The sequence below is a fragment of the Callithrix jacchus genome, chromosome 1, assembly GCF_049354715.1.
Source record: "Callithrix jacchus isolate 240 chromosome 1, calJac240_pri, whole genome shotgun sequence".
Lineage (NCBI taxonomy): Eukaryota > Metazoa > Chordata > Mammalia > Primates > Cebidae > Callithrix > Callithrix jacchus.
This window is the reverse complement of record NC_133502.1, coordinates 110,435,424-110,463,007: the sequence shown is the minus strand read 5'-3', so window position 1 is coordinate 110,463,007 and position 27,584 is coordinate 110,435,424. Positions and strand designations below refer to the sequence as shown.

Below are 27,584 nucleotides of genomic sequence, written 5' to 3'. Positions count from 1 at the left end.
GTTTTCAACAGCTTACTTTTAATCCATTGAAAAGTCATTAAATATGCATCATCAGCTCTTTGCATTGTGGTATGAAGCAAGACCATTTGTACAAAGAAATATCCAGTATTGCCTGCAGAAAACATCTATATTACTGTGTCATTGTTTGAAGAAACAACTCAAACCCTCACTTCACAAAGGAATCACTGAATATTAAGAGATGTGGAAGTCAGTGTAAAGATCAAAATATCAATATCCATCAGCCCATTTTAGTCTATCCACAATGGCTTAGAAACAGTTGGAAAGAATGATCTGTGCAATATTGATTGCATAAATGGAAAGAAATCCTAAGAGATAAAGGGGACCTTCTGTATATAGTAAATACCTAAGTGCTGCATATGTAACAATTTCTTAAAAAAAGATAAATATTCTCAAAAGATTCTGTCATAAAAAGAACACCTTATGGAAAATCCAAGGTGACTTATTTCCCCTGGCCAGATTCCCTTGATGCAAGTGAATCTTTCATTGGGGTAATAAAGATATGGCTAAATTTTCTGGTGAGAGGAAGAATTTATCAAAGAATATATGTAGTGTAGACTTCTCAAATCCCGGAGAAAACCAAGAAGTGGTGACTAGACTCTTCATCAGCCCAAGAATACATCTTTATGAATATCTGAACCAGGAACTACCTAGGTAGCAATCATAATATGATTTTTTTAATGAAAAATAAATAAGATTCACATAAGGGAAAAGCTGGGCTGGGGTTGTCAGTTAGATCCCTCAGGACCTTACTAAATAAAGTGTGGCCTTAAGACCAGCTACATCAGCATCGCTTGGGAGTTTTTTAAAAATGTAGCATCCAGACCCCATCCCAGACCTATTGAATCAGAGTCTGCTTTATAAGGAGCTCCCAAGGAGATTAAAGTCTAAGAAGCACTGCGCTAGAATACCATTTGGTATGTTATTGTTTCAGGTATTATGTGTTGTTTCCATATAAAAATTACCTGATAAAGTCTCAGGAATTGACTTTTGGTCATTGAATAAATGATGATCCAAAGAGTGGCTTTAACATTTGGATAATCTGATTCATTATTATTACTCGTCAATCCAAGAATTTGTAATTTTCATGCACTGAGCACCTAGCAAGTTCCAGGCACTGTGACAGGCTCTGGAAATAGATTAACAAAATAGATGCAGAACTCGGGAGTGGGCTGTTAAGCAGATGATTACTGAAATGTGTTTTTAATGGCAGATAGGTAAAGAATTAGGAAGGAAAAATATAGTGTGCAAAGAAGATGCAAATTGGGTGAGTCTGCTGAGGTCTGGTCTGGAACATCAGAGAGTGCCAGAGATCCCCTGGGTGGTGGTGCCTCTGGGAGGCTTCCGTTTCAAATGGGCCACAAGTAGGCGGAAGAGCAGAGAGGTGGATTACGATTTCCCAGTAGTAAGGTGACCAAAAAGTAAACGGACCTCAGCAAACCAGCTATTTCCCCCTAAACAAACATTTTATTGGCCATATGATTTTAGTTTTGAGATATCAAAAGCTTACATGGTTTGCACAAATTAGAAAAATAATAAGGCCAGTCGTGGTGGCTCACGCCTGTAATCCCAGCACTTTGGGAGGCCGAGAGGGGTGGATCACGAGGTCAAGAGATCAAGACCATCCTGGTCAGCATGGTGAAACCCCATCTCTACTAAAAATACAAAAAATTAGCTGGGCATGGTGGCACGTGCCTGTAATCCCAGCTACTCAGGAGGCTGAGGCAGGAGAATTGCCTGAACCCAGGAGGTGGAGGTTGCGGTGAGCTGAGATCGCGCCATTGCACTCCAGCCTGGGTAACAAGAGCGAAACTCCATCTCAAAAAGAAAAAGAAAAATAATAAACACCAAAAGTCCAGGGAGCATGCAAACAGAAACTGTAGATAGGATATTTTTTCCAGATCTTCCTTGAGGATCGTCGTTCTCCAAATTCTCTTGGCCTGGGGGGACCTGTGACTAGGCAGTTTCTGGTTTTCCCCCTCTCACCGTGGTTGTCTAAAAGTTCCATCAGTGAGCCAATGATCAGCCAAATCCCAGATCTGTCTTTACTGTGTCTTCAGCAAACCTCAAATCATCTAGAAAGGCATGTGTGTGTGTGTGTGTGTGTGTGTGTGTGTGTGTGTTGTGTGTATTGTGTGTGTGCTGTGTGTGTATTGTGTGTGTACTGTATGTGTGTGTGTTGTGTGTGTGCTGTGTGTGTGTGTTGTGTGTGTGCTGTGTATTGTGTGTATTGTGTGTGTGTGTGTTGTGTGTGTGTGTGTGTGTCTTCATGCTTCTTTCTCTCTTTGTCTCTCCTCTTTTCCCTGTTGAGGTTGCTTTTCCATCTCAGTCATTTCAAGTTTGAATTTGATTTGCATTTCTAAACTGCTAATTATACCAATTACTTGCAGTGCTTCTGCATTCTAAAAAGAAGTCTGAAACTGACCCCTTTTATTAAAGTCAGTGTCAGTTCACTCTGAAATTTAGAGCTATGGAGACAGGTCCCTTTTTCTTATTTTTTTTCTTGTATATTTTTAAAAGGCCAACTGCCAGTGACCATATTTCTCAGGTCTCAAATACTTATGTTTCTGGTCATGTTTTTCTGTAGTCCAGCATACATTCCTTAACTAAATACTACTCTTGAAAGATCAAAAGGAGTACTCCCTGCTTTCATTTTGTTCTTGGCTGTAGCTCATGGATGGCTTGCTTTTTTTTTTTTTCCTTTCTTAATTTACAAAAAGCTTTCTTTTCTTCAGAAGAAAAAGAAGTGGCTCTGTGGATCATAAAGAGATCATTAGCATTTACTAATACAGTATGTTCTTAAGTTGCTTTACTACCATGTCTTTTCAGTATTATTTACTGAGCAGCTGAAATAATTGGGCTTTGAATTTTTAGATTACTATAAAGCAAGACCTATTGTCACTTATTGCTGGGTGTAATTGCACCATATGTATTTAGTGAAGCTATTTATTCATCTCCCTGGTGGATAACTTTGTCAGAATGAGTTGAGATATTTCTGTGTGTGCACTTAGAATCTAGAAAACATGCATTTCATGTTGAACTTAGAAATTATAGAGGGATTCACAAACATTTTTTTTTTGTCTCCAGACCCGAGGGTCTGTTCTGTAAGTTTGTCTCATCTTTCATTATTCCCCATTGTTAGAACAAGCACTGTTCCTTTTAATGTACTGTTATTCTGAGTGGATTTTAAGCCCTAGAAGCATAGTTTCAAAAAGAGAAAGAAAGGGAGGAAGGAGAAGAGAGGAAGAAAGCATTTTAATATGAATGACTTGGATTTTAATTTTTAACAAGTCACTTGTCCATCATTTAATACATCTGCATTGGGTCCATCATTTAATACATCTGCATTCCTACACATGCTGCTGCAGCATGAAAAAGGAAAGGCCTGGTTCCTGTCGTAATGGACTCACATTCCATGAGGATGCTATAAGGGCATATATGTGAGAGACTAAACCTAACCACCAGGACAGAGAATGCTTTTCTAAAAAAGGAATATTTCAGCTATGCTCTAAATAATGCATAGGATTAACCAGGCAAATAAGGGGAAAACATTTTTCCAGGCAAAGAAAATAGCATGTACAAATGCCCTGAGGTGAGAAGTGGCATGGCACCCTTGAGAAACTGAGCTGAGGGAGCAGGGGGAAGGGGAGGTGAGGATGAGGCTGAAGAAGTAGGGAGGAGCCACACCAAGCAAGACTTCGGGGCCATGGTGAGACTTTGAACATTATCTGAAAACCAGTGAGAAATCTTTGAAGAATTCTCCACAAAAGAGGAACATTATCAGATTTCTAGTTTGCAAAAGTGACTCCAGCAGCAGTGTGACACCAGATGGTGGATGAGGATAAGAGTGGGTGGGAGAGACCTTTTAGGAGATCACTGAAGTTGACCAGGTGGGAAACCATGGTGGCTTAGCTTAGGGAAGGTCAGAGGGTGATGGAGAGAAGTATTTACTCATGTTTGAGAGATACTTGCAGACTTGGAGATTAGAGGTGGGTATGTGGGAGAGGGAAATGTCAAGAATGACTTGTAGGCTTTGGGGCTGGGTGAATAGAGAACAGGGAGTGAAGACTCTGCGGGGAAAGGTCATTGTTAAGTGTTGGAATCGGTACTTTGAGGTGCCTGTAGGCCCTCAGTATAGAGACATTGAATAGGCAGTAGAGCTTGGAGTTCAGAGAAGAGAGGTAGGTAAAATAGTAAAATGAACTATTTTTCTCTTTCTTGAGGAGTTTTGCCTCAAAGAAAATTGAAAGTGTTACAACGAATATTTAGGCAAGTATTCCATTGATGTATTATTTTTCCAAAAAAGATGCTTTGTTGAGCACCTAATATGTACTAGGCACCTGTTAGATTATGGGAACTTCTAAAACATCTTTCTTTTTTCCATTAGTAAAGTTACTTTGAAGAAAAGCTAAGCTAAGAATGCACCTAAGAAGGGCCAAGTTTTGTTACTGTTGGTAATTTTTCTTTCTTTCTTTTTGTTTATTTTTCCTTTGGTACTGTTGGTAAATTGGTAGTAATTCTCAGGATCCTACATTTGATAAAATGAAAAGTGATTTTGCTGTAAGGTATTTTATTGTTTGGCTGAATGTGCAATCTTGTAGGTTCTTCTAGAATTGCCATGTTGACTCTTTTATGCCAGGTATCATTTTGAATTTTTCAGCAGCCCAGGCTGCTGAGTGGCTCACAGATGCATACCACATTTGTTTTTATTTGAGAAGTATAGTTAGTTAAAAGGAAGATCATGCCAAGGACATAAGGCTCACAGTACTTTCTAGTCATTGCTAGTGGTTTAATTCTGTGCTCAGATTTTGATAAGAATGATTACTATAATTTAGGATAGTTGGTCTTTGTGAATTTAAATTTATTAACATCTTTTACTTTGTAAGAGAAAAAAAAGAAAGAGAGCAACTGGATTCCTCCGAAGACATGTTTCTTTCCTTATCTCCTTGACCTCTTGAAAAGTAACATTCCTTTGGAATTACATGGAGGGAATACTTGGTTAAATAACTGAACCAAAGGCCATGATCCCAGCTGGGGCTCTTTACTTACTAGCTGTGTGACTTTGGCAAGTCACTTAAACTCTCTACATCTCAATTTCCTTCACTTGTAAAATAGGAACAATAATGTTAGAGCATTTGAATATATATGGATGATGATAATGACTAACATTTATCGAGAATTTACTATGTGCTAAATACTTTCCTGCCAATATTGTTGGCCTGGTAAAATGGCAAGGAGATTGTGTAAAGGGAGAAACATACCATGGAAACAACTCATTTTACTCATTCTTTTACTTTTTGTGGAAATAATGAACAATAGTAGTTAAATTCAATGCAAAGACCAACTACTCTAAATAATTAGACCCATATTCTCATCAAATTTATAGTATCTGAGATGATAAAATATTCTCATTTATCCCAGACTTTATAATTTTAGGCAGAATTTTTCATAGACCTGTGATTCTTGTGATAATTGGAGTCAAGTTCCAGAGAGAGGGAATGGAAGGTGTGTTAAATAGAACAGTCAGGGGGATTGAGGTTACAATTCTGAGCCAAGGCATTTTCATAAGAATTATAGGGATCAAAGTGCAGTGCATGCATGACAGTGATTGAATAACATGTGGGTCCTAAGACCTTAAAGTGGAAAGAGTTAGTGTATTTAATGACAGCGTCTTACCCACGAGTGAACATATAGGAAGAAGGGCATATAAGAAGAACAGGCAAAGTGTGAGAGAGATTTCCTCATCAACCAACAGAGAGAGAGAGACATTCAGAAATGGGATAGAGTAGTTTAAAATCAGGACAAGAAAGGAGAAGAGCAAGTGGAAAGAATGAAGGATTTTCTGAGTTCCTGCTGTGTACCAGCGAGGGCTTGTGATGGGAGAACTATGCAGAAAAGTTCCACCTTGAAAGAAAAAAAAACTGGAGATGATGCATTTTTGAAGCAAGTGAGTGGTTTTGTTGAACCAGTGTGGGTTGTCACAAAAGATTGTCAATCCTAGGACAATGGAGCTGCAGTGAAGGCATCACTCTGAGGTCTCCCCTTTGTAATGGCCGCCAGGGCTAATGCAAGGTTTTGAGTCCCATTATTTTCATATCTCCTTCTTTTTTAGGCAGCCAGTCGCAGATGATTTTTAACAAGAATTACAGAATTTATATTTAAGAAGCGCATAATGGAAATCGATGGCTTTTTGTTGAGAAAAGCAGTGTCAGGAAAATATCGCTGCCACTCTCTTTCCCCCTGTCACAGTGGTGGAAATTTTACATTTGAAAGTGAAAAGGCTTAAGATATAATTTTTTAATCCCATCTTTCCTGCCCACTTGCATCTCTTCCAAAGCTTGTCAGGGCCAGATCTGGAATAGCAAGAGCCATTAAAAATTTGGCATCTTGCACTCCGTTTTTTGGAATAAACTCAGTGTGGGCCAATTTATGGTAAATTATTCTCTTCGTGTGTGAATTTCCTTTTCTCTCTTGGCAAATTTATGCTTGCTTCTACACCCCTGCACACAGATCTTAAACACACACATTTATTACAGAATCTGTGTGGGATATGTGTGCAAGTGTTAAAGTGTGTGCCCATGGCTGTACCCACAAATGCATATGCACATATTTGCACCTATATGCCTATATGATGAGCAAATTGACTTAAACAGTTTGTCTTGGAGGTTTGTGTTGCTGTATGTATGTTAGCATACATTCTGTTGCAACCCGCAAACAGTTTCTCAGTCAAGAGATGACAGAATTCAGCAATCATTTTGGGAAACACCATAGTAAATAAATATATTGCTTAGTTCTGTTAAACCAAGCATGCCAATTCTTAATAAAACTGAAGGCAAGCAGTGGCAATTCTCATCTTTGCAGTCAAAGACAATTAATTACTGGGCAGCCAAGTCCATTGCCAACAGGGAAGACAGAGCCAAGGCTTTGCTTCAGCCCGTGTGCTTTGAACACAAACCCTGTAGCCAAGCATAGTTATAACCTCGGACACCGGATTGGAGTCTTTGCCTCCCATTCAGAGAGGTTGGTTATAGGATGGTTGACAGAGGCATGGCATCATGGGAAACTGCTTGACCTGTTCTTTGGGGACACTTGACTCAGGGCAAATGAGGGCAAGGTCAAAAAGATCTTTTTTTCTTTGCATGAGAAACTCGATGAGAAGCTCTTTTCTGGCATATTTGACAGCATATTAGCTCAGCTTTTAAAGGGCAATTCAAAACAGTTTCTTTTCCTTTATGTTTGAAGAAGGCACACATTTATGTGCCTTGAATTATTGCTAATAACATGTTCCCAATGGATCTGTGTGTTTAGCTCAAATTTGGAAAAGGGAGTGGTAGGAAAACAGCTCACTTACTTCACCAGTGTTGCTAAAGATTTCTCAGAATATCAATAAAGAAGTAAATGCATCACATTCACAAAAAATATAACCATATGTTGTTATTAGTATTTTTCCTCATGTGGTTAAATATTAAAACAATTAAGATACATTTTACAGTGGGTCTATAGGACATTAAAATTCAGCATCTAAAGCCTATAAATGCATCTTATAAAAGCTTTTGCAGTGTTGACCATTTGATGTCATCGTGAGCAGTAACTAACCCAATCTAATTAAAAGGCCTTAATGAGCTTACTGCACAAGGAAGTCTAGGAAATCAATATGCTTTCTTACAAAGAGTTCATTCTCTCCATTTTCTTCAGCATTTATTTAGCAAATAATCTACAATCACTTGCCAAGTACATGCCAAGCACTGTACCTAGTGCTGGCAACAAAAGTATTAATAAGACTCAGCACCTTGTCCTTATAAAGCTCACAGCCTAGTAGGGGAAACAAACAATCCAAACACTGTACTTCCAAGTGTTAGCAAGGCAGTAGGCAAACGCATGGTGGGGATGTGTGGTCACTGATCTGTTCTGCCTTGGCAAAAGCCTCAAGGAAGGCTTCCCAGAGGAGGTGGCACCAAGCTAAAGGGTTAGTAGGATGTAATCAGGCACAGGAAGTTGTATATGCAAAGGTGAGAGGCAAAATGCAACAGGCTGCTTAATTAGGGAATTGCAGCTGGGCTGGGCTGGCCTGGAGGCCAGGTGGGAGATGTGGGGGAACAGGGAAGAGGGGACAGGCCTGATCACATTATGGTAAGCCATAGGTCTCATACTTTTTCCTTCCCCTTCCCTTCTTTGACCTGTAGTCTCTTTCTGTTTTTGTTGTTTTTCTGCTTTTTCTTTCATTTTGCTTAATTATTTGTCTTTTACTTTGTCTTTCCCTTTCTGACTTCTGAAAGTTGAAAATATATTTCTGAGGCAGATCATTTGGAGAAACTAGAGTTACAGAGAATGCTTCTGACTTTTATTTTAAATACAAAAATTATTACCTAAAATCGAAAGGATGAATTTTCTAACCTTCTCTTAGCTTCCTCACCTCCCCAATAGTCACCTCATTTTTATATATAGAAAATAATATGGGGGTGTTCGAGCAAGCAGGTCAGATTCCAAGTTTATTCTGCATGTATTTCTATCTCCTGGAACACATTATGAACACAGGAAAGGTAAGATGAAAACCAATGTTACTTTTGCATCATCTGCAGGGCCTAATGAAGTACTGAATGTGTGAGAAACTCAATATGTGCCTGAGAAACATCAATGCGTCCATGAATGGACTAGGGAATTGGTCACTTGGTATATTGCTTGTACTTAGAGTTTGAAATAATTATTTTCTTTAATATAGAGTAGTAAAATATCTGAGCACTGCTTTTATTTGTGTGCTTTATACTTTATACTTTTTATTTTGATCACCACATAGCCAGGTACAATTCCATATACAGGTATCTATAATATATAAGCATAATACTTCTTATACATAATACATGTATTCCATATATATAATACATGTATATGGAATTATACCTGGCTATGTGGTGACAGGTATCTATAATATATCAGAAGTATTATGCTTATATATTATAGATACATATATATGGAATTATACCTGGCTATGTGGTGATCAAAAACACAGGTACACAGAAAATTAAATACTTTGATTCCTTTTAGCTATTGCTATGGTTTGAGTATGATATCTGGAGTTTATGTGTTGAAAATTTGGTCCGCTATGCGTCAGTGCTGTGAGGTGGGGCCTTTAAGAAGTGGTTAGGTTGTTAAGAGGAATTAATGTTCCCATGGGCCTTGGTTAATTGTCACAGGAGTGAGTGAGTTCTCACTCTAATGGGACTGCATTAGTTGTCTCCAAAGCAGGCTGTGGTAAAGTGAGGCCACCCCTTATGTTCTGCCCCCTTTTCTCACATGCCAACTTCCCCTTTGGCTTCTCTGCCATGATATGACACAGTATGAAAGCCCCCAGCAAATGCTCCTGCCATGCCCTTGGACTTCTCAGTCTTCTGAACTGTGAGTTAAATAAACTATTTTTTTGAAATAAAATACCCAGTCTGTGGTATTCACTTCTAGCAACAGAAAATGGACTAAGACAGGTATGTTTACGCAGAACTAATTACATAGCCATGCTCTACTGGCATGTTATCAAATGTATTTTTTTACTGTCTGTCAACCCCTGAAGTATACATGTTTTTGTGGATATATATTCACAGAATGCATGAAATCAATGCTAATAAATAACAGCAGCAACAAAAACTTATTGTTTTGCTTACACAACCTCCAGGCAACCAGTTTTTATTATTTACCTACTCACAGAAATAATTACTCACTTGAAATTGTAGTTTTCTGGCATTGTATTGATATAACATGTATAACATATGATACCTTGTATGTGTATAATAACTAGAGAGGGCCATATGATATGTCTTAAATATCAGTGTTGCACTGTGAATATTCTGTTTCCCGTCATGATAAATGCCCATGATGAGGTTCCATTTGTCCCCAGCTCCTTTCAATGTTACAAACCAGACACTTGATAATTTCCATAAAAATTTAATATGGTTAAAATGCTGGCACAGAAATAACATATTTCTCTCTACATTGTCTTGTGGCTTCCTAAAAAGTTTTTCCATTTTCATTTTTTAAGTTGAACTCTCATTAATTTTGCAACCTTATTTAAAGGACCCTTTTAAGAATCAGCTGCTTCCTCATGACCCAAATGTTAGAAAACAACAAATTCCTTTAAACCAATATGAAACATGTATCTACTGTCCATTTCAGTAACCCTTGTTTTATACAGATTTCTTCATCAAAAATAAGCCGAACAACAAGCCAGGAAGTTGTATTTAGGAGCTAGTTAATAGGTCCATTTTGTACACCAGATTATTATACAAAGGAAAAATACAGTAACTTGAATCTCTTTATTACAGTTTAGGAAAACATTCCAGAAAGAGTTTGATATTAATTCTACAACATTTTTAATAGTTCCAGATAATCTGGCTAAATGAGGACTGTAGGCCACTTCAGAATGCCAGTTGACTGGTATGCACTCAGTGAGTGGGTGATTCATTGAGACCAAAGTGTCATAGCCTTTTCTCTCTTCCACCTGCCCCATCCAAACCCAGGGTCAGGGAAACATTGAAGACTGTTGTAGGAAATGCAAGTGAAAATCTGTTTAGCTACCTGGAGCTTTTGGAAACTCAATTTGGGTTACACTGATTTCCCTGAAGTTAAGAGGACTCTCAAATTAACCAGGGGCAACCCCATCCTAACTTTAAATAATTTTCCAATGAGAGAGTTATTATTCTGGATCAAACCTTTGAAATGTTATAAAATCAGATATTACCTTTTGGCAACCAAAAGGAAACACAGAAACTCCTGAGTACAATGCTCTGTTAAGGACAAGAGTGTGATTTGACATGAGTAAAATCGCAAAGCAAGAATACATAGAGACGTGTTCTCTATTCCCATTGTGGAGTTATTAGTCTGCACAAAACAAGGAGCAGAAGGAATTCCCTATTATTCCATGTAATCGATTCATGAAGTAGATACTTTTGAAAAGCCTCAAAACATTTGAATGATTTTCTTTTTCTCTCCTTATGTAGCACTTTCTACAAACTGATGTAAATATTAAGATTTGCTAGAGCATCCAGTACTATTAAGAATGCATTGGAGAATGTGTGCGGTGGCTCATGCCTATAATCCCAGCACTTTGGGAGGCCGAGGTGGGTGGTCACGAGGTCAGGAGTTTTAGACCAGCCTGGCCAGCATAGTGAAACCCCGTCTCTACTAAACATACAAAAATTAGCCAGGCTTGGTGGTACACACTTGTAATCTCAGCTACTTGAGAGGCTGAGGTAGGAGTGAGGTTGAGGTAGGCTGAGGTTGCAGTGAGCCGAGATAGTGCCACTGCACTCCAGCCTGGGTGACGGAGCAAGACTCTCTCAAAACAAAACAAACAAACAAAAAGGAATACGTTGGAAACAGAAACCAGAGTAGCACAAGGTGAGCCATATGTCCAAATGCAAAGTCTGCAGAAGGAGAAACAAATCAGATGGCCCCAGTGTGCTTCTACAGTCTTTCTTGTGATTCTTGGTCTTTTTTTCCTGACCTTTCTTCTACTTTTTTCCCCTATTATTTTCCCACCTACATTTTGCAATTAGATTGAACTGTTTCACAATCTAAGATGTAGAACTGCCACAGTCTGTTTCTTTCCTTTAGTATTTTATTAAGTTTCTAGTTCTTTTAAGTCATTTCTTCTTTTTAAAATCCCACTATACATTTTCAAGATTAGGGTGACCTAATGATCCCTAGAATGTTGCTGCTCAAAGTGTAACCTTCAAACATCTACCATTTAGAAGTATCACCTGGGAGACTGTTAGAGATCCAGGATCTCAGGTCCCACCTAGCCCTACTGAGGCAGAGTCTGTATTTTAACAAGTCTCCCAGGTGAAGGTGGGAAGCACTGCTCTAGAAAGAAGATTCCAGAACTAAATCCCAGCTGAAAACACGCATCAGCTTTCTCACCTCTCCTCAACTGTATAAGGTGGCCTTTTGACCATCTTTTTCTGAGTCACAGAAGTGACCTTTCACTTACAGCTTTGAGGTATGTGCTTGATTCAAGTGGACTTGAACTCTTGGACTTATTGTGGAAGTCACCTTGACAGTATTTGCAGGATTAGAAATATTCGCTGATCCTCCCGCCCATGTCTTTCTTCTCTGTTATCTTTGGGCTGTGTGTGGAGATGTGAACTGGCATATTTGTCAGTTCTTGCTGCATAGCTTGGCATCAGACATCACTAATTGGATTAATTGGTCTTATTGACGAAATTGTGAAAGTGTGTACCTCCCAGGGTCATAAACACTAAGCCTTAATTCAAATCAAATGTATATTTTAAAAAGCATGTCCGGCATCATAGACTCCTTTCTGTTTGGATTTCATTGACATTAGTGATGGTATGGAAGCCTGATCAGGAATGGTTTGCTGTTATTACTGCTTTGAATATGAACTTATGCTTCTCAGCACTCTAAGTAGCTGATTAAGGGAGGGAGTAATATTCTACTTAATTATTGGTTACACATATGGAATAAATCCTATTTTAATGGTGTCTAATGAGCCTTTCATTTTTAGAACCTTACACAAAAGCCTCTAATAGAAAGAGAAAGTAATATTTCAAAGGTCTTCTTAATGCCACTTAATGTCAACAATCTGTAATCAAGCCAATATATATAGATGGTGATTACAGTCCAGTTATGATTCTTTAAATATAAAATAATCTAAATTAGCACAGTGGTACAAGCTAAGGTTCTTTAGGTTTGCAATAACTTACACTTTCTAATTAAAGTTTGTTACTTGAAAACAACCTCAGAGTTAAAGAAATTTTTCTCAAAGTGAGGCTTCATGCAATGTAGTATTTTCAAAACCCATGAGTATAAGTTCTGTCACTTACAGTTTCATGCACCATTCCCATATGTGTCCGCAAAGCCACTGAAATGTGCAAATAGAAAATGATGGCTTCCCTTCTGTGCTTTTTCTCAACAGTGGAATATAATGGGCAGTAGAAATTTGGGATGTTTTATTGGTCAGGAGGCCACTGAGGAAACTTGTAGGCACACCTATTTCAGAACCAGATGCCTGCCTGCTAGCAAATTAAAAAGCTGGGAATTTAAAGAGTCTCCAGTAAGAGATGGAGATTCTGAGACTGTGCTTTTTGCCCTGCTCTGTAATGGAGATGACTTTTCCATCCTAGGATGGTTGCTGCTACACTAGTCCATGCAACTCTTGTCTGAATTAGAAATGGGTAAATTCTGCACAACACTTGACTTTTGTCACAAGATTTTCATCATAAATGGACAGTGATCACAGTATGAATGGCATTTCCTAACTCACCTGCTCACACTGTGGCAGTGTTCATCAGAATATCCAAATCTTCTTCAGGGCTTGTTAGCAGTCAGATGGCTTTCCTTTTTAGACCCTTACACAAAAGCCTCTAATGGAAATTTTTCTCAAAGTAAGGCTTCATGCAATGCAGTATTTTCAAAACCCATAAATGTAAGTCTATATACTATTCTATAGGTCTAGGATGGGGCCAGAGAATTTGTATTTCTGACAAGTTCCCAGGTGATGCCAATGTTGCTGGTCTAGGGACCTCTTTGAGAACCACTCCTCAGGGGTGCATCAGCATGTAACCTGCCCAGCTGTATATATTGACCTTGCTTCCATGCCCATAGGGCTTACTCAGTATTTGTTGGGGAAAAATAATGCTATTTAGATAAAATCACTAACATAGGGGAAATTTTCTAGCAAGAAACTTGGTATGGAAATAAGTCCTCAATGCACACCAGGCCTCTTTTCCACCACTGCTGCTCCCTACACGTTCACCCTGCATTTGTCCCACTTATGGTCTATTCAGCCACTTTCTGTTTCCCCCTTAGATTCTGAGGGTTTGTTTGTTGGTTGGTGTTTCTCTTGTTTTTCTGTATGTAGCCTGTTTTTGAACCTTGGACAAACTTTGGCCTGATAATTCAGTCGTGTATCACTGAGTCCTGGGCTCATGGTCTACAGCTAGCCCAGAAAGCTGAGTAGGAGTTGTCCAGTGGCAGTGATGCAAGCAGTCAGTTGACAATGTGGACCTTAGGTTTCAGCATGAACTTGAACTTTAGGAACCTCAGTGAGAAAGCCTCTGCATCTGGCCAAACCCAAGGAAACACTCCTAATGGTCCTTGCTTCCCTAAGCTTAGATGTCCATTTACAAGGTGAGACATGCTCACTCATGAAAGATTTGGAAAACGTGAAAAAAATAAGGATAAAAGGCATCCATTTGCTCAGACAGCCAAAGAATCCAATTTTGTTGTATTTCATAATAATCTTTTATAAGCCTACCTAAATGTTTTATTTTTAATGCATTTGCATTTAATTGAACTTATAAATCTAGGGGTAAAACTGTCCAAGGGAGGGGAAATTCTTGTGATGAATTACAGGGTTGTTCCCATAATAAATGATAATGATTCATGATAAAATTGTTTGCTTTCAAGTTTCATCCAGATGCTGTTAGAGAAATGAACAGCACCTCCTTTCTCTTTTTGCAGAATTGTCAGTGTGACAAGTTCATTCAGGTGTGGTGCCCTGGACACTCCTGTGATGAGCTGGATATTTGGCACCTCGCTAAGTCATTTATTAATCCTTTAGTGCCTGATTTTACTGGTCTTAGGTTCTGTGGTTCAAGCAAGTGAATTTTGTCAACAAGAGTGAGCTGGTGTTGTTATGTTATGAGCCCCTGACTATATGAAATTGCCTTTCTTTTGCCTTTATTCATACAACATAATGAGGTCAAACCCTTCATTCATAATCTTTTCCCCTGAGAATATTGTAATGCTATTCTATGGTCTTCTGCCTTTTCTTGTTACAGAGGAAGCATCTGATATTAGCTAGATTTTGATTATTTTACACATAATCTTTTTTGTTGTCATTTTCAGTCTGGGTGCCTATTTTTCTTCTATCCTTGCTATTTGGAAATGGTCAGGATGAATCCCAGCACTTTGGGAGGCCAGGGTGGGCGGATCCCGAGGTCAGTAGATCGAGACCATCCCGGCCAACATGGTGAAACCCCTTCTCTACTAAAAATACAAAAAAATTAGCTAGGTGTGGTGGCGTGTGCCTGTGATCCCAGGTACTCAGGAGGCTGAGGCAGGAGAATCACTTGAACCAGGGAGTCGGAGGTTGCAGTGAGCCGAGAATGCGCCACTGCACTCCAGCCTGGATGACAGAGTAAGACCCTGTCTCAAAATAAAAAAAGGAAGAAAATGGTCAAAATGTCGTGAGATATTGTTCATTTTGCAATGATTTGCTTGGAATACAATAAGCCCTTTGGTCTTTGATTATCACTTCTGTTAATAGTAATCATAGCAATTATTTTACTTTTAACTGAATATTTAAGTGGACATTTAGCTGGAAAGAACTTGGAAATGGTATTCTTACATATAGTTTATATTGTATCAAGTGAACAGTTTGAATTCATCAGAGACATGTCTTGGATCCTTATGATCCCTCTGTAGTAGAACTAGGGATCTTGTTTTATCCTATACTCACAGCTTATTCTGAAGTAGTTCTTCACTCTCATCCTGCTGCTGAAACAATGCAGCTTTCTCTCAGACCAAGATCGGGGTGACTGTGGACCAGAGTGGATGTGGGGCCTACTCAGGTTTGGGAATGCGGCCCTGGAGCTGGCCCCAAAATGGAATCCACCCTACAAAAGAGCCTTGCTAGAAACTAGGCTACAGACTTGGCGTGTCTAAAACCACAAGCTCATTTCAGACCTAAGTGTGGTCCACCAGGTGATTCCAAGTCAAATAAACTGAGCTCCAAGAGTTTTCTCTGAGTTGTCATTCAAAGAGAACCCTAAAAACAGAGGTTTGGTCAGCAGAGGCCTCTTAGCTATGAGTTGAGGGTTAATTTTGATTCCCTTTATTCTTAAATTTTAGAGTCACTTGAAAACCTGCAGAAATGAGCCCCCTCACTCCTCTCTCCCTCTAGTGACGTTTCCTTTTACTCTGCTGAAAAAGTAGTTGGCTTTGTCAGCATTCATCTTCTGTTCAGGCTAAATTTATTTTTATGTGAAATAGAAATCAGGAAAACACCAAAATTATTTTAAGCAAAATATCAAAATTGAAATAAACCAACATATGTCTGTGAAACATGTATAACTCTCAATCAAAAATAAGTGCAACTTTCATAAATTTCTTAAAATACCCCAGCATGCAAAATCTGGACAACTTAAATAGATGGAGTTATGACATGTTTAATTATTTTTTTTTACTTAGTTCATCCTTTTCTTAAAGATGAAAATTCCAATAACCAAAACTTGGCCAGTTCTAGGTCGTTCTGTTGTGAACAGTGTCCTCTACCATCTATTATAGTAAGAAAACCAGAGAGTTTTATAAAATTTCTTGTAGCAAGTTTAATTCATACCTGCTAATTTTGAATGGAAACCATATGGAACTTACTTTCCTTCCTTACCCACCCTCACCCCCCTGCATTCCTCTATCAAGATGTGAGTCTTCTTAATTGCTTTAAATGTATTATGCTTCATTCTGGTAGGTTTTCCATATTTCTCAGTTTCCCTTCCAGTGGGAACTCAAATGGGATTAAAACTGTCTAAGTAACATAAATTTTCTGGGGTTTCGCACCAAAGAGAGAGTTGAAAGATAAATCCCCATCTCACCTTTATGCTTCATTTATAGGACTTCTCCAATACGTTCTCTTTATTAGATCGTTACTCCAAAGTTTGACCCTATTAACAGTAGCTGATATTTTGTCCTTAGAAGACATTAAGTAAATGTTACTGTCAATAAATGTTATTGACAAACCAGTGGACACATTTATTGAAATCTTAAGCCTTTCATCTTCTTTTCCTCATGAATTAGATAACAAAATGTTTAAAAAATAAAACAAATATTAGAATATTACAGTACTTTATTTGGAAAATGGTTTTACACTAAATGAATTGTCTTTTAGTTTCTTTTATAAAACGTGTTAAAAACTTTATCTCGTTAGTCTTGGCATTACCGTATATGTTAACATGGTCACTCTTTTGAGAGTTGGAAAAAACTTACAAATACAGTTAAGGAAATTTATGGTCATTTTGATCTAATGTACACATGCCTTTTTCATCCTGGACTCACGGATCTTCAATTCTCCTTTTTCTCATATATCACTCTGATTTTTTATTAGTTTATTATTTGTCAAAAAGTTTCTTCCTTTCCACTTCCTTCAATTTAGACCAATTTGGAAATGGAAAACTGTGTTAATTCTCAATACATCTTTAAGACACACATGACTGTTTTTTTTATTAACAGAGCCAGATGGCTCACAGTGAATTTTCTCTGACATAAGTAATCACAGAAATAAGTTTGGGACCCAAATCTGGTACAGAAAGTGGCATCTATATTCAGTGGAAAAATGCACTTCACATAAACATTTGGATATTTTTAGAAGCAATATTTATTACTATTTGGGTTTGATTTTATTTTATCATTTTAGGCAACGTAGAAACGAAGGACATTATTTTTCCTTTCCCCTAGACTCAAATATTCAAGGTTCTTCTCAACAACCAAAAATTGTTTTCTTTTTGCAGTTTGAAGGTTGCAAGAAGGCCTTTTCAAGGCTTGAAAATCTCAAGATCCACTTGCGGAGCCACACAGGCGAGAAGCCCTATTTGTGCCAGCATCCGGGTTGTCAGAAGGCCTTCAGTAACTCCAGCGACCGCGCCAAACACCAGCGGACGCATCTGGACACTGTAAGAATGGCAGGAGTTTGCACTTCCCAGCCCAGAGCCCAGCGTGAGGAAGTACCTGCTTGACAGTGGGCTGGTGAAATATTTGCTTTACGGTCTGCAGGTTACAGGGACAATGCCAAGGGCGGCAATGGAGTCTAGTAAAAGGCCAGATGGGGCCCTATTTGGCTGTTTCATTTTTCTGTAGTAGCAGGTTATTCTAAATATTACAACCTCCTGGGACAAAAGGGTTACTCGGTCACTGCTATGTACAAAGCAAACGCAGTTTAGGGGCTGTCCTGTAGCAGATTTTAGTACACAGAGTGATCAGTAGAGACTGGCATTAAACTCAGTATTCAGATATCAAGTCGGTAATGCATGCTATTGCTAGGAATATGAAGCAGTTTTTGGTTTTTTTTTCTTTGTTTTTTTTTTAATACCCTGGTTCTTTTCCTCTTGACATAAGAACTTTGTGGCTGGAATGATTTTCGAGAGTGAATTTGGCCCTTTGCTTTAGAATCCACCTGGTATTTCCACCTTCAACTGATCTAAGAAGAAAGCAATTCTTTCCCAAGAGTTCAGTTTCTTCATGCTTCCTATCTGTTAACAGCCACATATTCTTTGACATCAACCCTATGAGAACAATTGATTTTCATTATGACACCCTTAACTCCCTTAACGCTACATTTTGCTCATTCCCAAATGCCTTTTCTATGATTCTTGTCTTTTATTTTCTCAATTACATTGATAGCCCTCCTTTGCATTTCCAAGGCTTTGATGCCATTTTCCTTACACTAGGCCAGATAGACTCTAGGTAATTTCACTTCACTTAACAAAGCCATCAGGGTAAGTGTATTATACACATCACAGATCTCTTATCCCACGTTCCTGCAAATAATGTATTCATGACAGTACTTTTTCGGTGCCAACATTCTGATATCTATTATTAAACTACACCAGAGTTTGAATTTTGAAAAGATACTGTTATTTCTACATACCTTCTCATACATATTTAAGATTCTTCTGATGTTATAGTTGACATATTTATTAAATTTTATATTAGTCTCTATTAGTCATATCGATAGAAGTCATTTTAGCTATATGTCACATAACTTTTCTAAACAGAATTATCCCCTAATATGCATAAATGTGATGATTTGCCTAGTGAATATCTCAAATATAATTAGAGAAACAAGGGTGTAGGATGGACCCAGTTTCTACTCTACCTGAATTCAGTGATTTTGGGACCAATAGAATAATAGAATACTATATAAATAAATGTGGTGAATAGTGGGATTTTTTTTAAGTAGAAAAAGAAAAAAAATAATAAATTGTGTTAAAATGCCCTATTTTCTTGTGCTAAAATGGTCTTGGTAGGAACCAATAAATTTTCCAATTTGTCATTAACCTTTATCATGGAAGAATGAACATTTATGAGACAAGATTGTCTTGAGAAATTGCTTCTACTCCAGCTAGTTATCTGTAGTTTGAAAGACTATTGTGAGGCTAAGTGTTACGGTTCTGCACTGCCCTCCTTTGCTTGGAGCTAATTTTAGCTAATCAAACTAAGAGCATTTTCAGAAATCATTTTGGAATAAAAATCTATATCTTTGTTAAAAACTTTTGGGGATAGCTACCTAATACAATAATTTCCTGATTTTTATTCAATGGAATTGCTTTTAAAAACTCAGCTACTTTTTTTTTGGAAAAACTATTTCTCTACTAAATATTTTTAAACCATTGTTCTTCCTTTAAGCTCCAAACTAGCTCCTGTTTAAATTTTTACTACATTTAACAAATTAGTAAGCTCTTTTAAGAGCTTATAGATATCACACACTTGTTTTAAAAAACAAACTGTACTTGCTTGAAGAATTTATTATTTAAATTTAAGTTCTTATTCCTTTTCATTAAGTACTCCTTATGCTAATGCTGTCAGAATTTTAGTTAAAGTATCTTTCTTCAACTAAGTGGATTGGATGCTTTATTAGTATAAAAAGTCACCTTCCCATAAAGATTATTGAGTTCTTAATTCTAACCCTTAAAAGTTGTATTAATTAATTTCTCTATTAGAAACTCAGTATCTAAACAGGGAAAGTAATCATACAGTACAGGTGGAAAATACAAAATATATGGTTGGATGAAGTGTAGCATGCTAGTTAAAGCTTAGGTAACCTGAGATAAAATGACAGCTGCAGCAGTACTACTTAACCCAGTACCTGACATTGCTATTTTGGCATACCAGTTCCATCCTGGTGGCTGACAACAAGAGAAGAAAATGAAGGTCAGCTGAGAGGAAAAGTGGGTGTGTAGTCAAGCTTTCTCTAGAACATCTCAAAATCAAATAGAAAATGACATCACCAACCTAAATTGTAGTGATCATGGTAATAATAATGGCATCAATTTATGTAACTTCTTAATAGTCATTAAGCCTTTTGTACATGCAACATCTCCTCTAATGCTCAAAGCAGAAGCTTTCACAATGGGATTGCCAGCAAAGATCTTAGCTAGTTGTACCCCTGAGGCCAACGCAGGGTAGGGAAGGCTAGTGCAAGAAGGCTATGTGAATTCGGAAAAGATTCCCAAGTTAAAGAAAACCTTTGCTTGCTCAATAGAAACTAATTGGCAAGTGACTTTAGCCAATAATAAGCTCACTATTTTGTGGAAGCCATGAGGTATGGAGAAGCTGGTTTATCCGTTGTTCACCTTTAAATCCCTAATCTGAAGCACAGTGCCCAGCACATCCTGGGATTGTACTTTGGAATGATTCAACCAACCAGTCAAATAGTCAATGAACATAGCAGATATCAAACACAGTATTCAAGTTTAGTTTCCCAAATTAAATTATATATTCATGATTTTACCTTGTTCTTAGAATCAAAAAAGACACAAAAATGGAGTGAACCATAAATATGGCTTCTAGTAGGTTAAATGATATAATCCACTTATTTCTTGGCCCACAGAATGACACACATGCATATAAAAACAGAAGCAACATTAAAAAGAAATTAGATATATATATTTTAAAACTATAGCAAGTTTCTAGAGCAAGAATCCCAAGATAGGCTTTCAGGTCTCTTTTTTACATTTCACATTATACAAGCGCAGCTCAAATACCTTACCTGAGGAGACACTAAGCAGACCAGTTACTATTAATATATGTTATGAACATAGTTAATCATGTGATTTTTAATTTTTCATTTCTTGAAATAAGCAGAAGATTTTGATTTATCTCACAACTGACGAGTCATAGTCTCAAACCTTTGATGAGTTTAAGGATCATAACAGTAGGAATAGGTGCTGAAATGTGAATGGATATGAGTTGCTCTTATTCATTCATTTCTATTTTGTACCAAGGACGAGGAATACAAAAATAAAAAAGGCCGGAGGGGGTGGCACACGCCTTTAGTCCCAGCTACTCGGGAGGCTGAGGCAGGGGAAATCCCTTGAATCCAGGAGGCAGAGGTTGCAGTGAGTGGAGATCAAGCTGCTGCACTCAAGCCTGGGCAACAAGAACAAAACAACATCTTAAAAAAACAAAAGCATAGCCTAGACTCAGCTTTAAGCACACACCTCACATCTTTCAGGAGCATGGGGGGAATCGGAATAGCCAAAATGTGTGTTCTGATTGCACTCCATCAAGAGCTTATTCAATTAACTCAGGCTTACTACCTGGACTCCTCTGCAACTAATATTATTAATGCTTCTCTGGATAATTTTTCACATGTCCGTTTGAAACCTACTGTCTCTTACTCACTTTACACTAATTTTCTCTTCTTAATTCTCTCCCTCTCTCTTTCTGAATCAGGTTTCTTCTGAAAAATACCCAGTTTTTTTCTGGACTTTTCTACAGCTTCTTTACCTGAACCCTTAAAGAATATGTGTTTACTAGTTTCTGACAGTACCAAAGATTATTCTCAGGGAAACATAACTGTAAGTATGACTGGAGATGCTTATTAATAATTTCCACATTAAAAAATGCCGCAAGAGGTTTTGTGGTTAGAGTGCACACTAAAGCAATCTCTTAGAAATCATCAAGGATAGGGCATCTCTTTGTTCCTTGAAAGTTTACCCTTCTCTTTACCATCATGCAAAGTTGCTAGACTTTGTAATTAAAATGCATGAGTGTTAGCCAGCATTTCACATTAGTCAGTTGGTAACAGTTCATGCTCTGAAGTCAATAGTCTTTGAGTAAAACATTCCCCAGTTACCTTTATGATTTAACCACAGCTGTTTCTTTCTTTCTTTCTCATTTAGAAACCTTATGCTTGTCAAATTCCAGGATGTACCAAACGCTACACAGACCCAAGTTCCCTAAGAAAGCATGTGAAGGCACATTCTTCCAAAGATCATCAAGCAAGAAAAAAGGTAATTTTAAAAGAGAATTTTCCAGCCAGGAAAAGCATGTTTAAATTATTATTTCCATGCACAGAACTTCTGTAGGGTGCTTGAAATTCTTATACTTCTCATGGTGTAACCTGCTTTATAGACCATTTGAGGAGGTAAGTCTCCCATGAAGCAATAGCAAGGCTATGCTTTGCATAGCTGGTATAGCTCTGCAAATTTCTGGAGAAAGCTTGTATAATAGGAATCAGAGAAAAGTAGTGAAAGTCCCTTAAACTGGAAAGCAACATAAAAGCTTTTATGGAAGTTAAAGTTAAGTTCAGATAGCGAAAGAAAATTGAATTGGGAAAAACAATGCCACAGACGTTTTCTCTAGAAAGAAGTACTTTTTCATAAAATATCAATTGGCCAAAATCATAAAGCTCTAATGAAGAAGGTAAGTAAGTCTCTAGGACAAGTAGAGAGCATTCTTTAAGCTTAGAGAAAAAAGCAGATTTCTGGATTTTTATGAAAATCTGAAAAAGGAATTGAACTTAAAATCACTTTGACATTAATGAGGGGTTAATGCATTTTCAAAGTTCATAAAAATAAGAATATCTTAGATTTGTTCTAACTCCATAAGATGTCTAGCAAGTGGTTGGCTGTACTGTACTTCAACCCCTCCAGAGACAGAGAGCTTACTACCTTTCAAGGCATTTCCTAATAACCAAGTTTTTAAATTTTTGGACCAGTGAGAGTATCTTCTATTCATGGCAGAAAGCATGTTGAGCTGACCTTGGGTTTTTGAGTGTTTCATCAGTATTGAGATAGGTGCCTGATTCATTTAAGGGCCCTTTGTAGCAAATTTAAGGGCAGTTTTAAGACTCAACGTATTTCAAGTGATTGAACCCCATGGCAAGGGTTTTCAGGTCACCGTGGCTTCTACTTAGAAATCTTGCATTCTTTCATGGTTTATAGGGATTTAACACTTTTATGTTGGGAAATTCTCTATAGTCTTTTTGTTACTTGAGATTTTTTTTTTCTTCCTTGAGAGGTATTAGCACAATGCCAGCTGAGGGTGCATATATGGAAAGAATTTGACCTTTCCCTGTGAGTTAGAAAAATGCTCAGTCAGGGGGATTTGATAGATAGTCGTAATTGCATACAAACCCACTCTTGTAAGTTAATTGTTAAAATAATTTACCAGAAATATAGTTAAATTTCTTTAATTGGAATCCCAGGAAATTCATATTGGTGATCATTAGACAGACACTGAATATATTCCTGTATTTCAGAAAAGCAAAGGAACTGCTAATTGATAATGTAAATAAGTTAGAAAGGGTGTGCTCAATCTTCTTAAAATAACACACCCTTTTTGTGTACTATTAACTACTTTCAGCAGGACCACTGTCTATTGTTTTTGTCATCATCTATATATACCTTATAAATTTGAAGTAATGATTAAAAAAAAAAAACCTTCTAGATGAGAGTTTTTCCCCACTAAGTCTGACCATTTTCTGCCTCCAAGTTGTCCGAATGTGTAAGGTTTTATTGTAATAGTAAATCTATCAATAACATCGGAGAGTATCCTTGTAGTGATTAACAACTGTCATGGACATGAAAGAGTATAGGTCCCCTATCTAGACAAATAAACAACGCTGTGATGTTCAAGTTAAGAAGATAACCTAGGTTGACAGGTTTGGAAACATAATAGGGAATATTTTCAGCAATTATTAATGGTTTCTGTTCAAACATGACGTGTTTCAGCCTTTATATAAAGAAACAGTACTTTTGATTGTGTGGACGATTCTTGAAGCACCGCCTGAAAAAATAAAACCAGATATTGAGACTACAAACTATTATTTTATTGACAATTTGGAGACAGCCTTTAACAAGCAATCTAAATAAACAAGGGCATACTTTTAAGGAGCAGTATTATACTCTCATGTCAAATATTGCAGTGTTCTCTTAATTTTGTCTTAGGTACAAGGAGATATTGTCTCTCAAATAGATTAGCATTTCATGGTCACTGTTTTCTGCAAGTGGTTGAATTTGATTTCATTGACTTGTTGACTTGCATTGCCCAGCCCTTAGTGATGTATTTGCAGTGTTTACTTTCCAAATTTTAGCCTGCTTTTTATCCAAAGATTATAGAAATTCTTTATGAATCCATGATGGATTAATTTGTGAAAATTAAAATGATGAAAGTTGCTCCATCCAACAAAAAGAGGAAATGTCACTCCCAGGAGAAGCAGTTCCTAATAAAGCTGAAACTAGTCAATCCACATTTTCAGATCTTGTGCTGATATACCAGTGTGTAATATTTACATGATACAATGTTGTTACTAGACCTTGGAGAGAATCTAATTGCTCACTCGCATCAGGACTTGGTATTTGAAATATTTCCTGGCAGCAATAAAAAAAAAAAAAAAAGAAACAATAAACCTTTTAAGGTAGAATTAAGATTATTTATGACTTTAATTAAAAATTGAAAACTGGCATCATTTCAAAAAAGCCTTTACAAAAATGTGAATTAATCAAAAATAACCATAAAAATTCCAGCCTGATAAAGGCACAGTGGAGTAATGGTCCCAGTCCTAGGGAACTGTTCTGTTGAAAAGAATAAAACCCTTTTCTGTCATACCCTGTTAGTCATGGACTTATTTAATATACCCTGCTTGCCTGCCTGCCTCTAATCCTCTTTGTAACCTCCCCCTAGACACTAAATGACATTATTTTGGTCTTAACGTTGCCAGCTTTATGAGTCCTACTGTGGAATTGGGGCCAGTGACAAGGCATCCATAGCCATAGATAAATGGGTGTGAGGAGGGGCAGGGATCTCAAAAGTGATGCCCTGACCATGGGCATGTGGCCCTTTTCCACACCTGTCGGATCCTACTGCAAACCAAGAAAAACCTGAAATCTCAGCCAAACATTATTCAAACTGTGAAAAGAAATAAAAGGAAGAAGGAAAAAAACCTCTCCTGTAAAGGAATGGGGATAATTTGGTTCATTGCATGCAGAAGAGTAACTTTTCTCTTTGCATACTTTGTGTACACCCACACATCCCATCAGTCGATGTACAGACGTCTTTCATGGAATGTGCTTTGCAGATCTCAAGTCCATTAAATCAAGGGCTACACAGATAAATGGGTGGCGAAATACTTAAGTAACCAGCTATGGTCTCCACAGAGAATAGAAGTTAGCCTATAGAGCAAAAGGCAGAATCTGTCCTTCAATTCTGTCTGATAATGAATAAGTGAAATAAGAGAAAACTAAGGCAATAAGCCACTTGAAATTTTCCTCAAGGCTATGAGCTTTATCAGAATTTTTCATTTTCACCTTGGAAGTGCCATGAACAGGCAGGTTTCCTTTAACTCCAGCCTGGTATTGAAATGGACTTTTAAAAAGTGGATACAAAGAATGCCTGGCCAGAAGTTAGAGGTGACAAGAATCTTTCATCCATTTCACGCTTCCACAAAGATTCAAACTTTAGTTGTGATTTGTTAAATGTTTGTTAAACATTGACCTATGATCCACCATGGTTGATGGCTTTCACTTTTGTGACCTCAAAACAGGCTGTTATAAACCAAGGGCAGCATTTTAAATGGGTGTGAATGCAACACACATTTATATTTCCTACTTAGAGAACAGCACTGTATTGCTTTCTGGCAAAATTAGGGCAGCCTGTTAACTGCAACTCTTTATTGAGAACTGGTAACTTTTTGGAATCTGTTCAGAGCCACCACCACCTCTCCCCCAGATATACTCAAAAACAGAACATTTTCATTAAGTACCACATAAGCTCACTTTGCTTTGTACAGTTCTTTGAATCTTTAAGAGCTATGTGAAAAAAATATATTTTTTCCTTTAAATTGAAGCATAGCTTAAGTGGACCAACAAGGCTCACTTTTTGTCAGTTGCTTTTAGTCATGGTCTAGATGGCAGATGGTTTGGTATATGCACAAATGGGTACACGATTAAGGGCCACCCCAGATTTTGCAATCCCTTTTCATTTTTTTCCTGTTTCTGCTCAGGAATAAATTAAAAATCAGTCTTACTATTAATAGAATATTAGTAATAGGCACATACCACAGACATATCATCTCAAGATTAACTAGTCCACCTCTTCCTCTCACATTTTAGAAACTATATTGGAATACAAGTGAGGGAGAGTAATGCTGTTATAGGGATGACATTCAAATAGCACTGATTTTTTAAAAGTGAGTGACAAACTTCTGTACTTTCACCATTGTTGATGATGCATTACTTACCTCACACCTCAAAATAATGGTGAGACATACCTGAATATCCTGATGTTCATTCATTTGAAAGTAAATTATTTCAAGAAAGCTCTGGGAGATTCTTTTGTAAAACAAGTGTTTTTGGTTAGAAATTTTGATGCTAATTAATAATTGAACTCAAATGAAAAAATAAGCCATCTTAAATTTAACCCTGTGCCGACAGCACTGATTTGGAGTTGCAACCAATTTCTTGGAGGCATTCCTTTTAAGTAGACCCAATATGATGTCAGCTATGCTTTTAAGACCATTTTGATGCTACATGGTAATGGAAGCTATTTAAAAAGAAGTAAGAATCCATAATTTGCAGGAGTTGGGAGACATTGTCAATGAAAGTGACCAGTTAGTGAGAATAAGCTTTTCTTCCTTTCTTGAGTGATCAGAAAAAGCTGTCTTTGGCCTTTCAACAAATACAGAAAAATATCTACCATCATCTCTAGGGTAATGGTCCAGGATCTTAATTGGTGCTTAAAGCTATTTCACAAGGTGTGTTCTTTAGAATACATTTCACAGAATGTTATTAGATAGTTCTTTTAAAAAGTTTTTCTTGGTCATATAAATTTAGAAAACACTAAGCACTAAGTTAAGTACTATTAGTACTATAGTACGAAGTTAAGTACTGTTCAATGGTTTCCTTCTTGCAAAAGTTCTCAGAGCCTTGGACATGCCAATATTCCAGAAGGAAGATAATGTTAGGCATTGCTCAAAATTATTTGGCCAACTAAACCATCTTTTCTCCAGAGATCTCAACCGACTACCCTTCTACTAAATTAGCACTTTGGGAGGCTGAGGTGGGTGGATCACCTGAGGTCAGGAGTTCAAAACCAGCCTGGCCATCATGATGAAACGCCATCTTTAAAAAAAAAGTATTGAAAAGTACAATCTCAAAGAATACCATTTATTCCACTCAACAGATAAATATATTGAGTACTTACTGTGTGTCAGGCATGAGGTTATATCCACAGATAAAAATGTATATAAAACAGATGTATTCTGTGCCCTCATAGATTTACATTCTCTTGATAAAGTCCAACACCAATGAAAAGATAAACAGAAAATCAACAACATAAATACAGACAGGGAAACAATAAGGGAATTGATACAGATATTAACAGAGGGTGGCCTATTAAGGTGAAATGGGCAGGTAAGGCCTGTGTGAGGAGCTGAGCATATCTTTAGTGGGAACACATTTAAATGATTAATTTAGAAATAAGGCCAGGTCCCGTGTCTCATGCCTGTGATCCCAGCACTTTGGGATGGTGAGGCAGGTGAATCACTTGGGGCTAGGAGTTCA

The 27,584-nt window shown here is 37.4% G+C and overlaps 1 protein-coding gene across 7 annotated transcripts in view; it reads left to right on the top strand.

The window, feature by feature from the left end:
- Window positions 1-27,584, top strand: part of GLIS3 (GLIS family zinc finger 3) — a 496,781-nt gene that overhangs the window by 365,417 nt on the left and 103,780 nt on the right. For 6 of the 7 annotated variants that reach the window (XR_013533768.1, XR_004744698.3, XM_078368412.1 and 3 more), the window contains 2 exons: window positions 17,532-17,693; window positions 21,924-22,034. Coding sequence is in view for 4 of the 7 variants with exons in the window: in XM_078368412.1 (XP_078224538.1) it covers window positions 17,532-17,693; window positions 21,924-22,034 (273 nt within the window). In the remaining 3 variants the exon portion in view is untranslated. Of the gene's footprint in view, window positions 1-17,531; window positions 17,694-21,474; window positions 21,600-21,923; window positions 22,035-27,584 lie in introns of all 7 variants that reach the window. The other variant, XR_013533763.1, reaches the window with a different exon arrangement.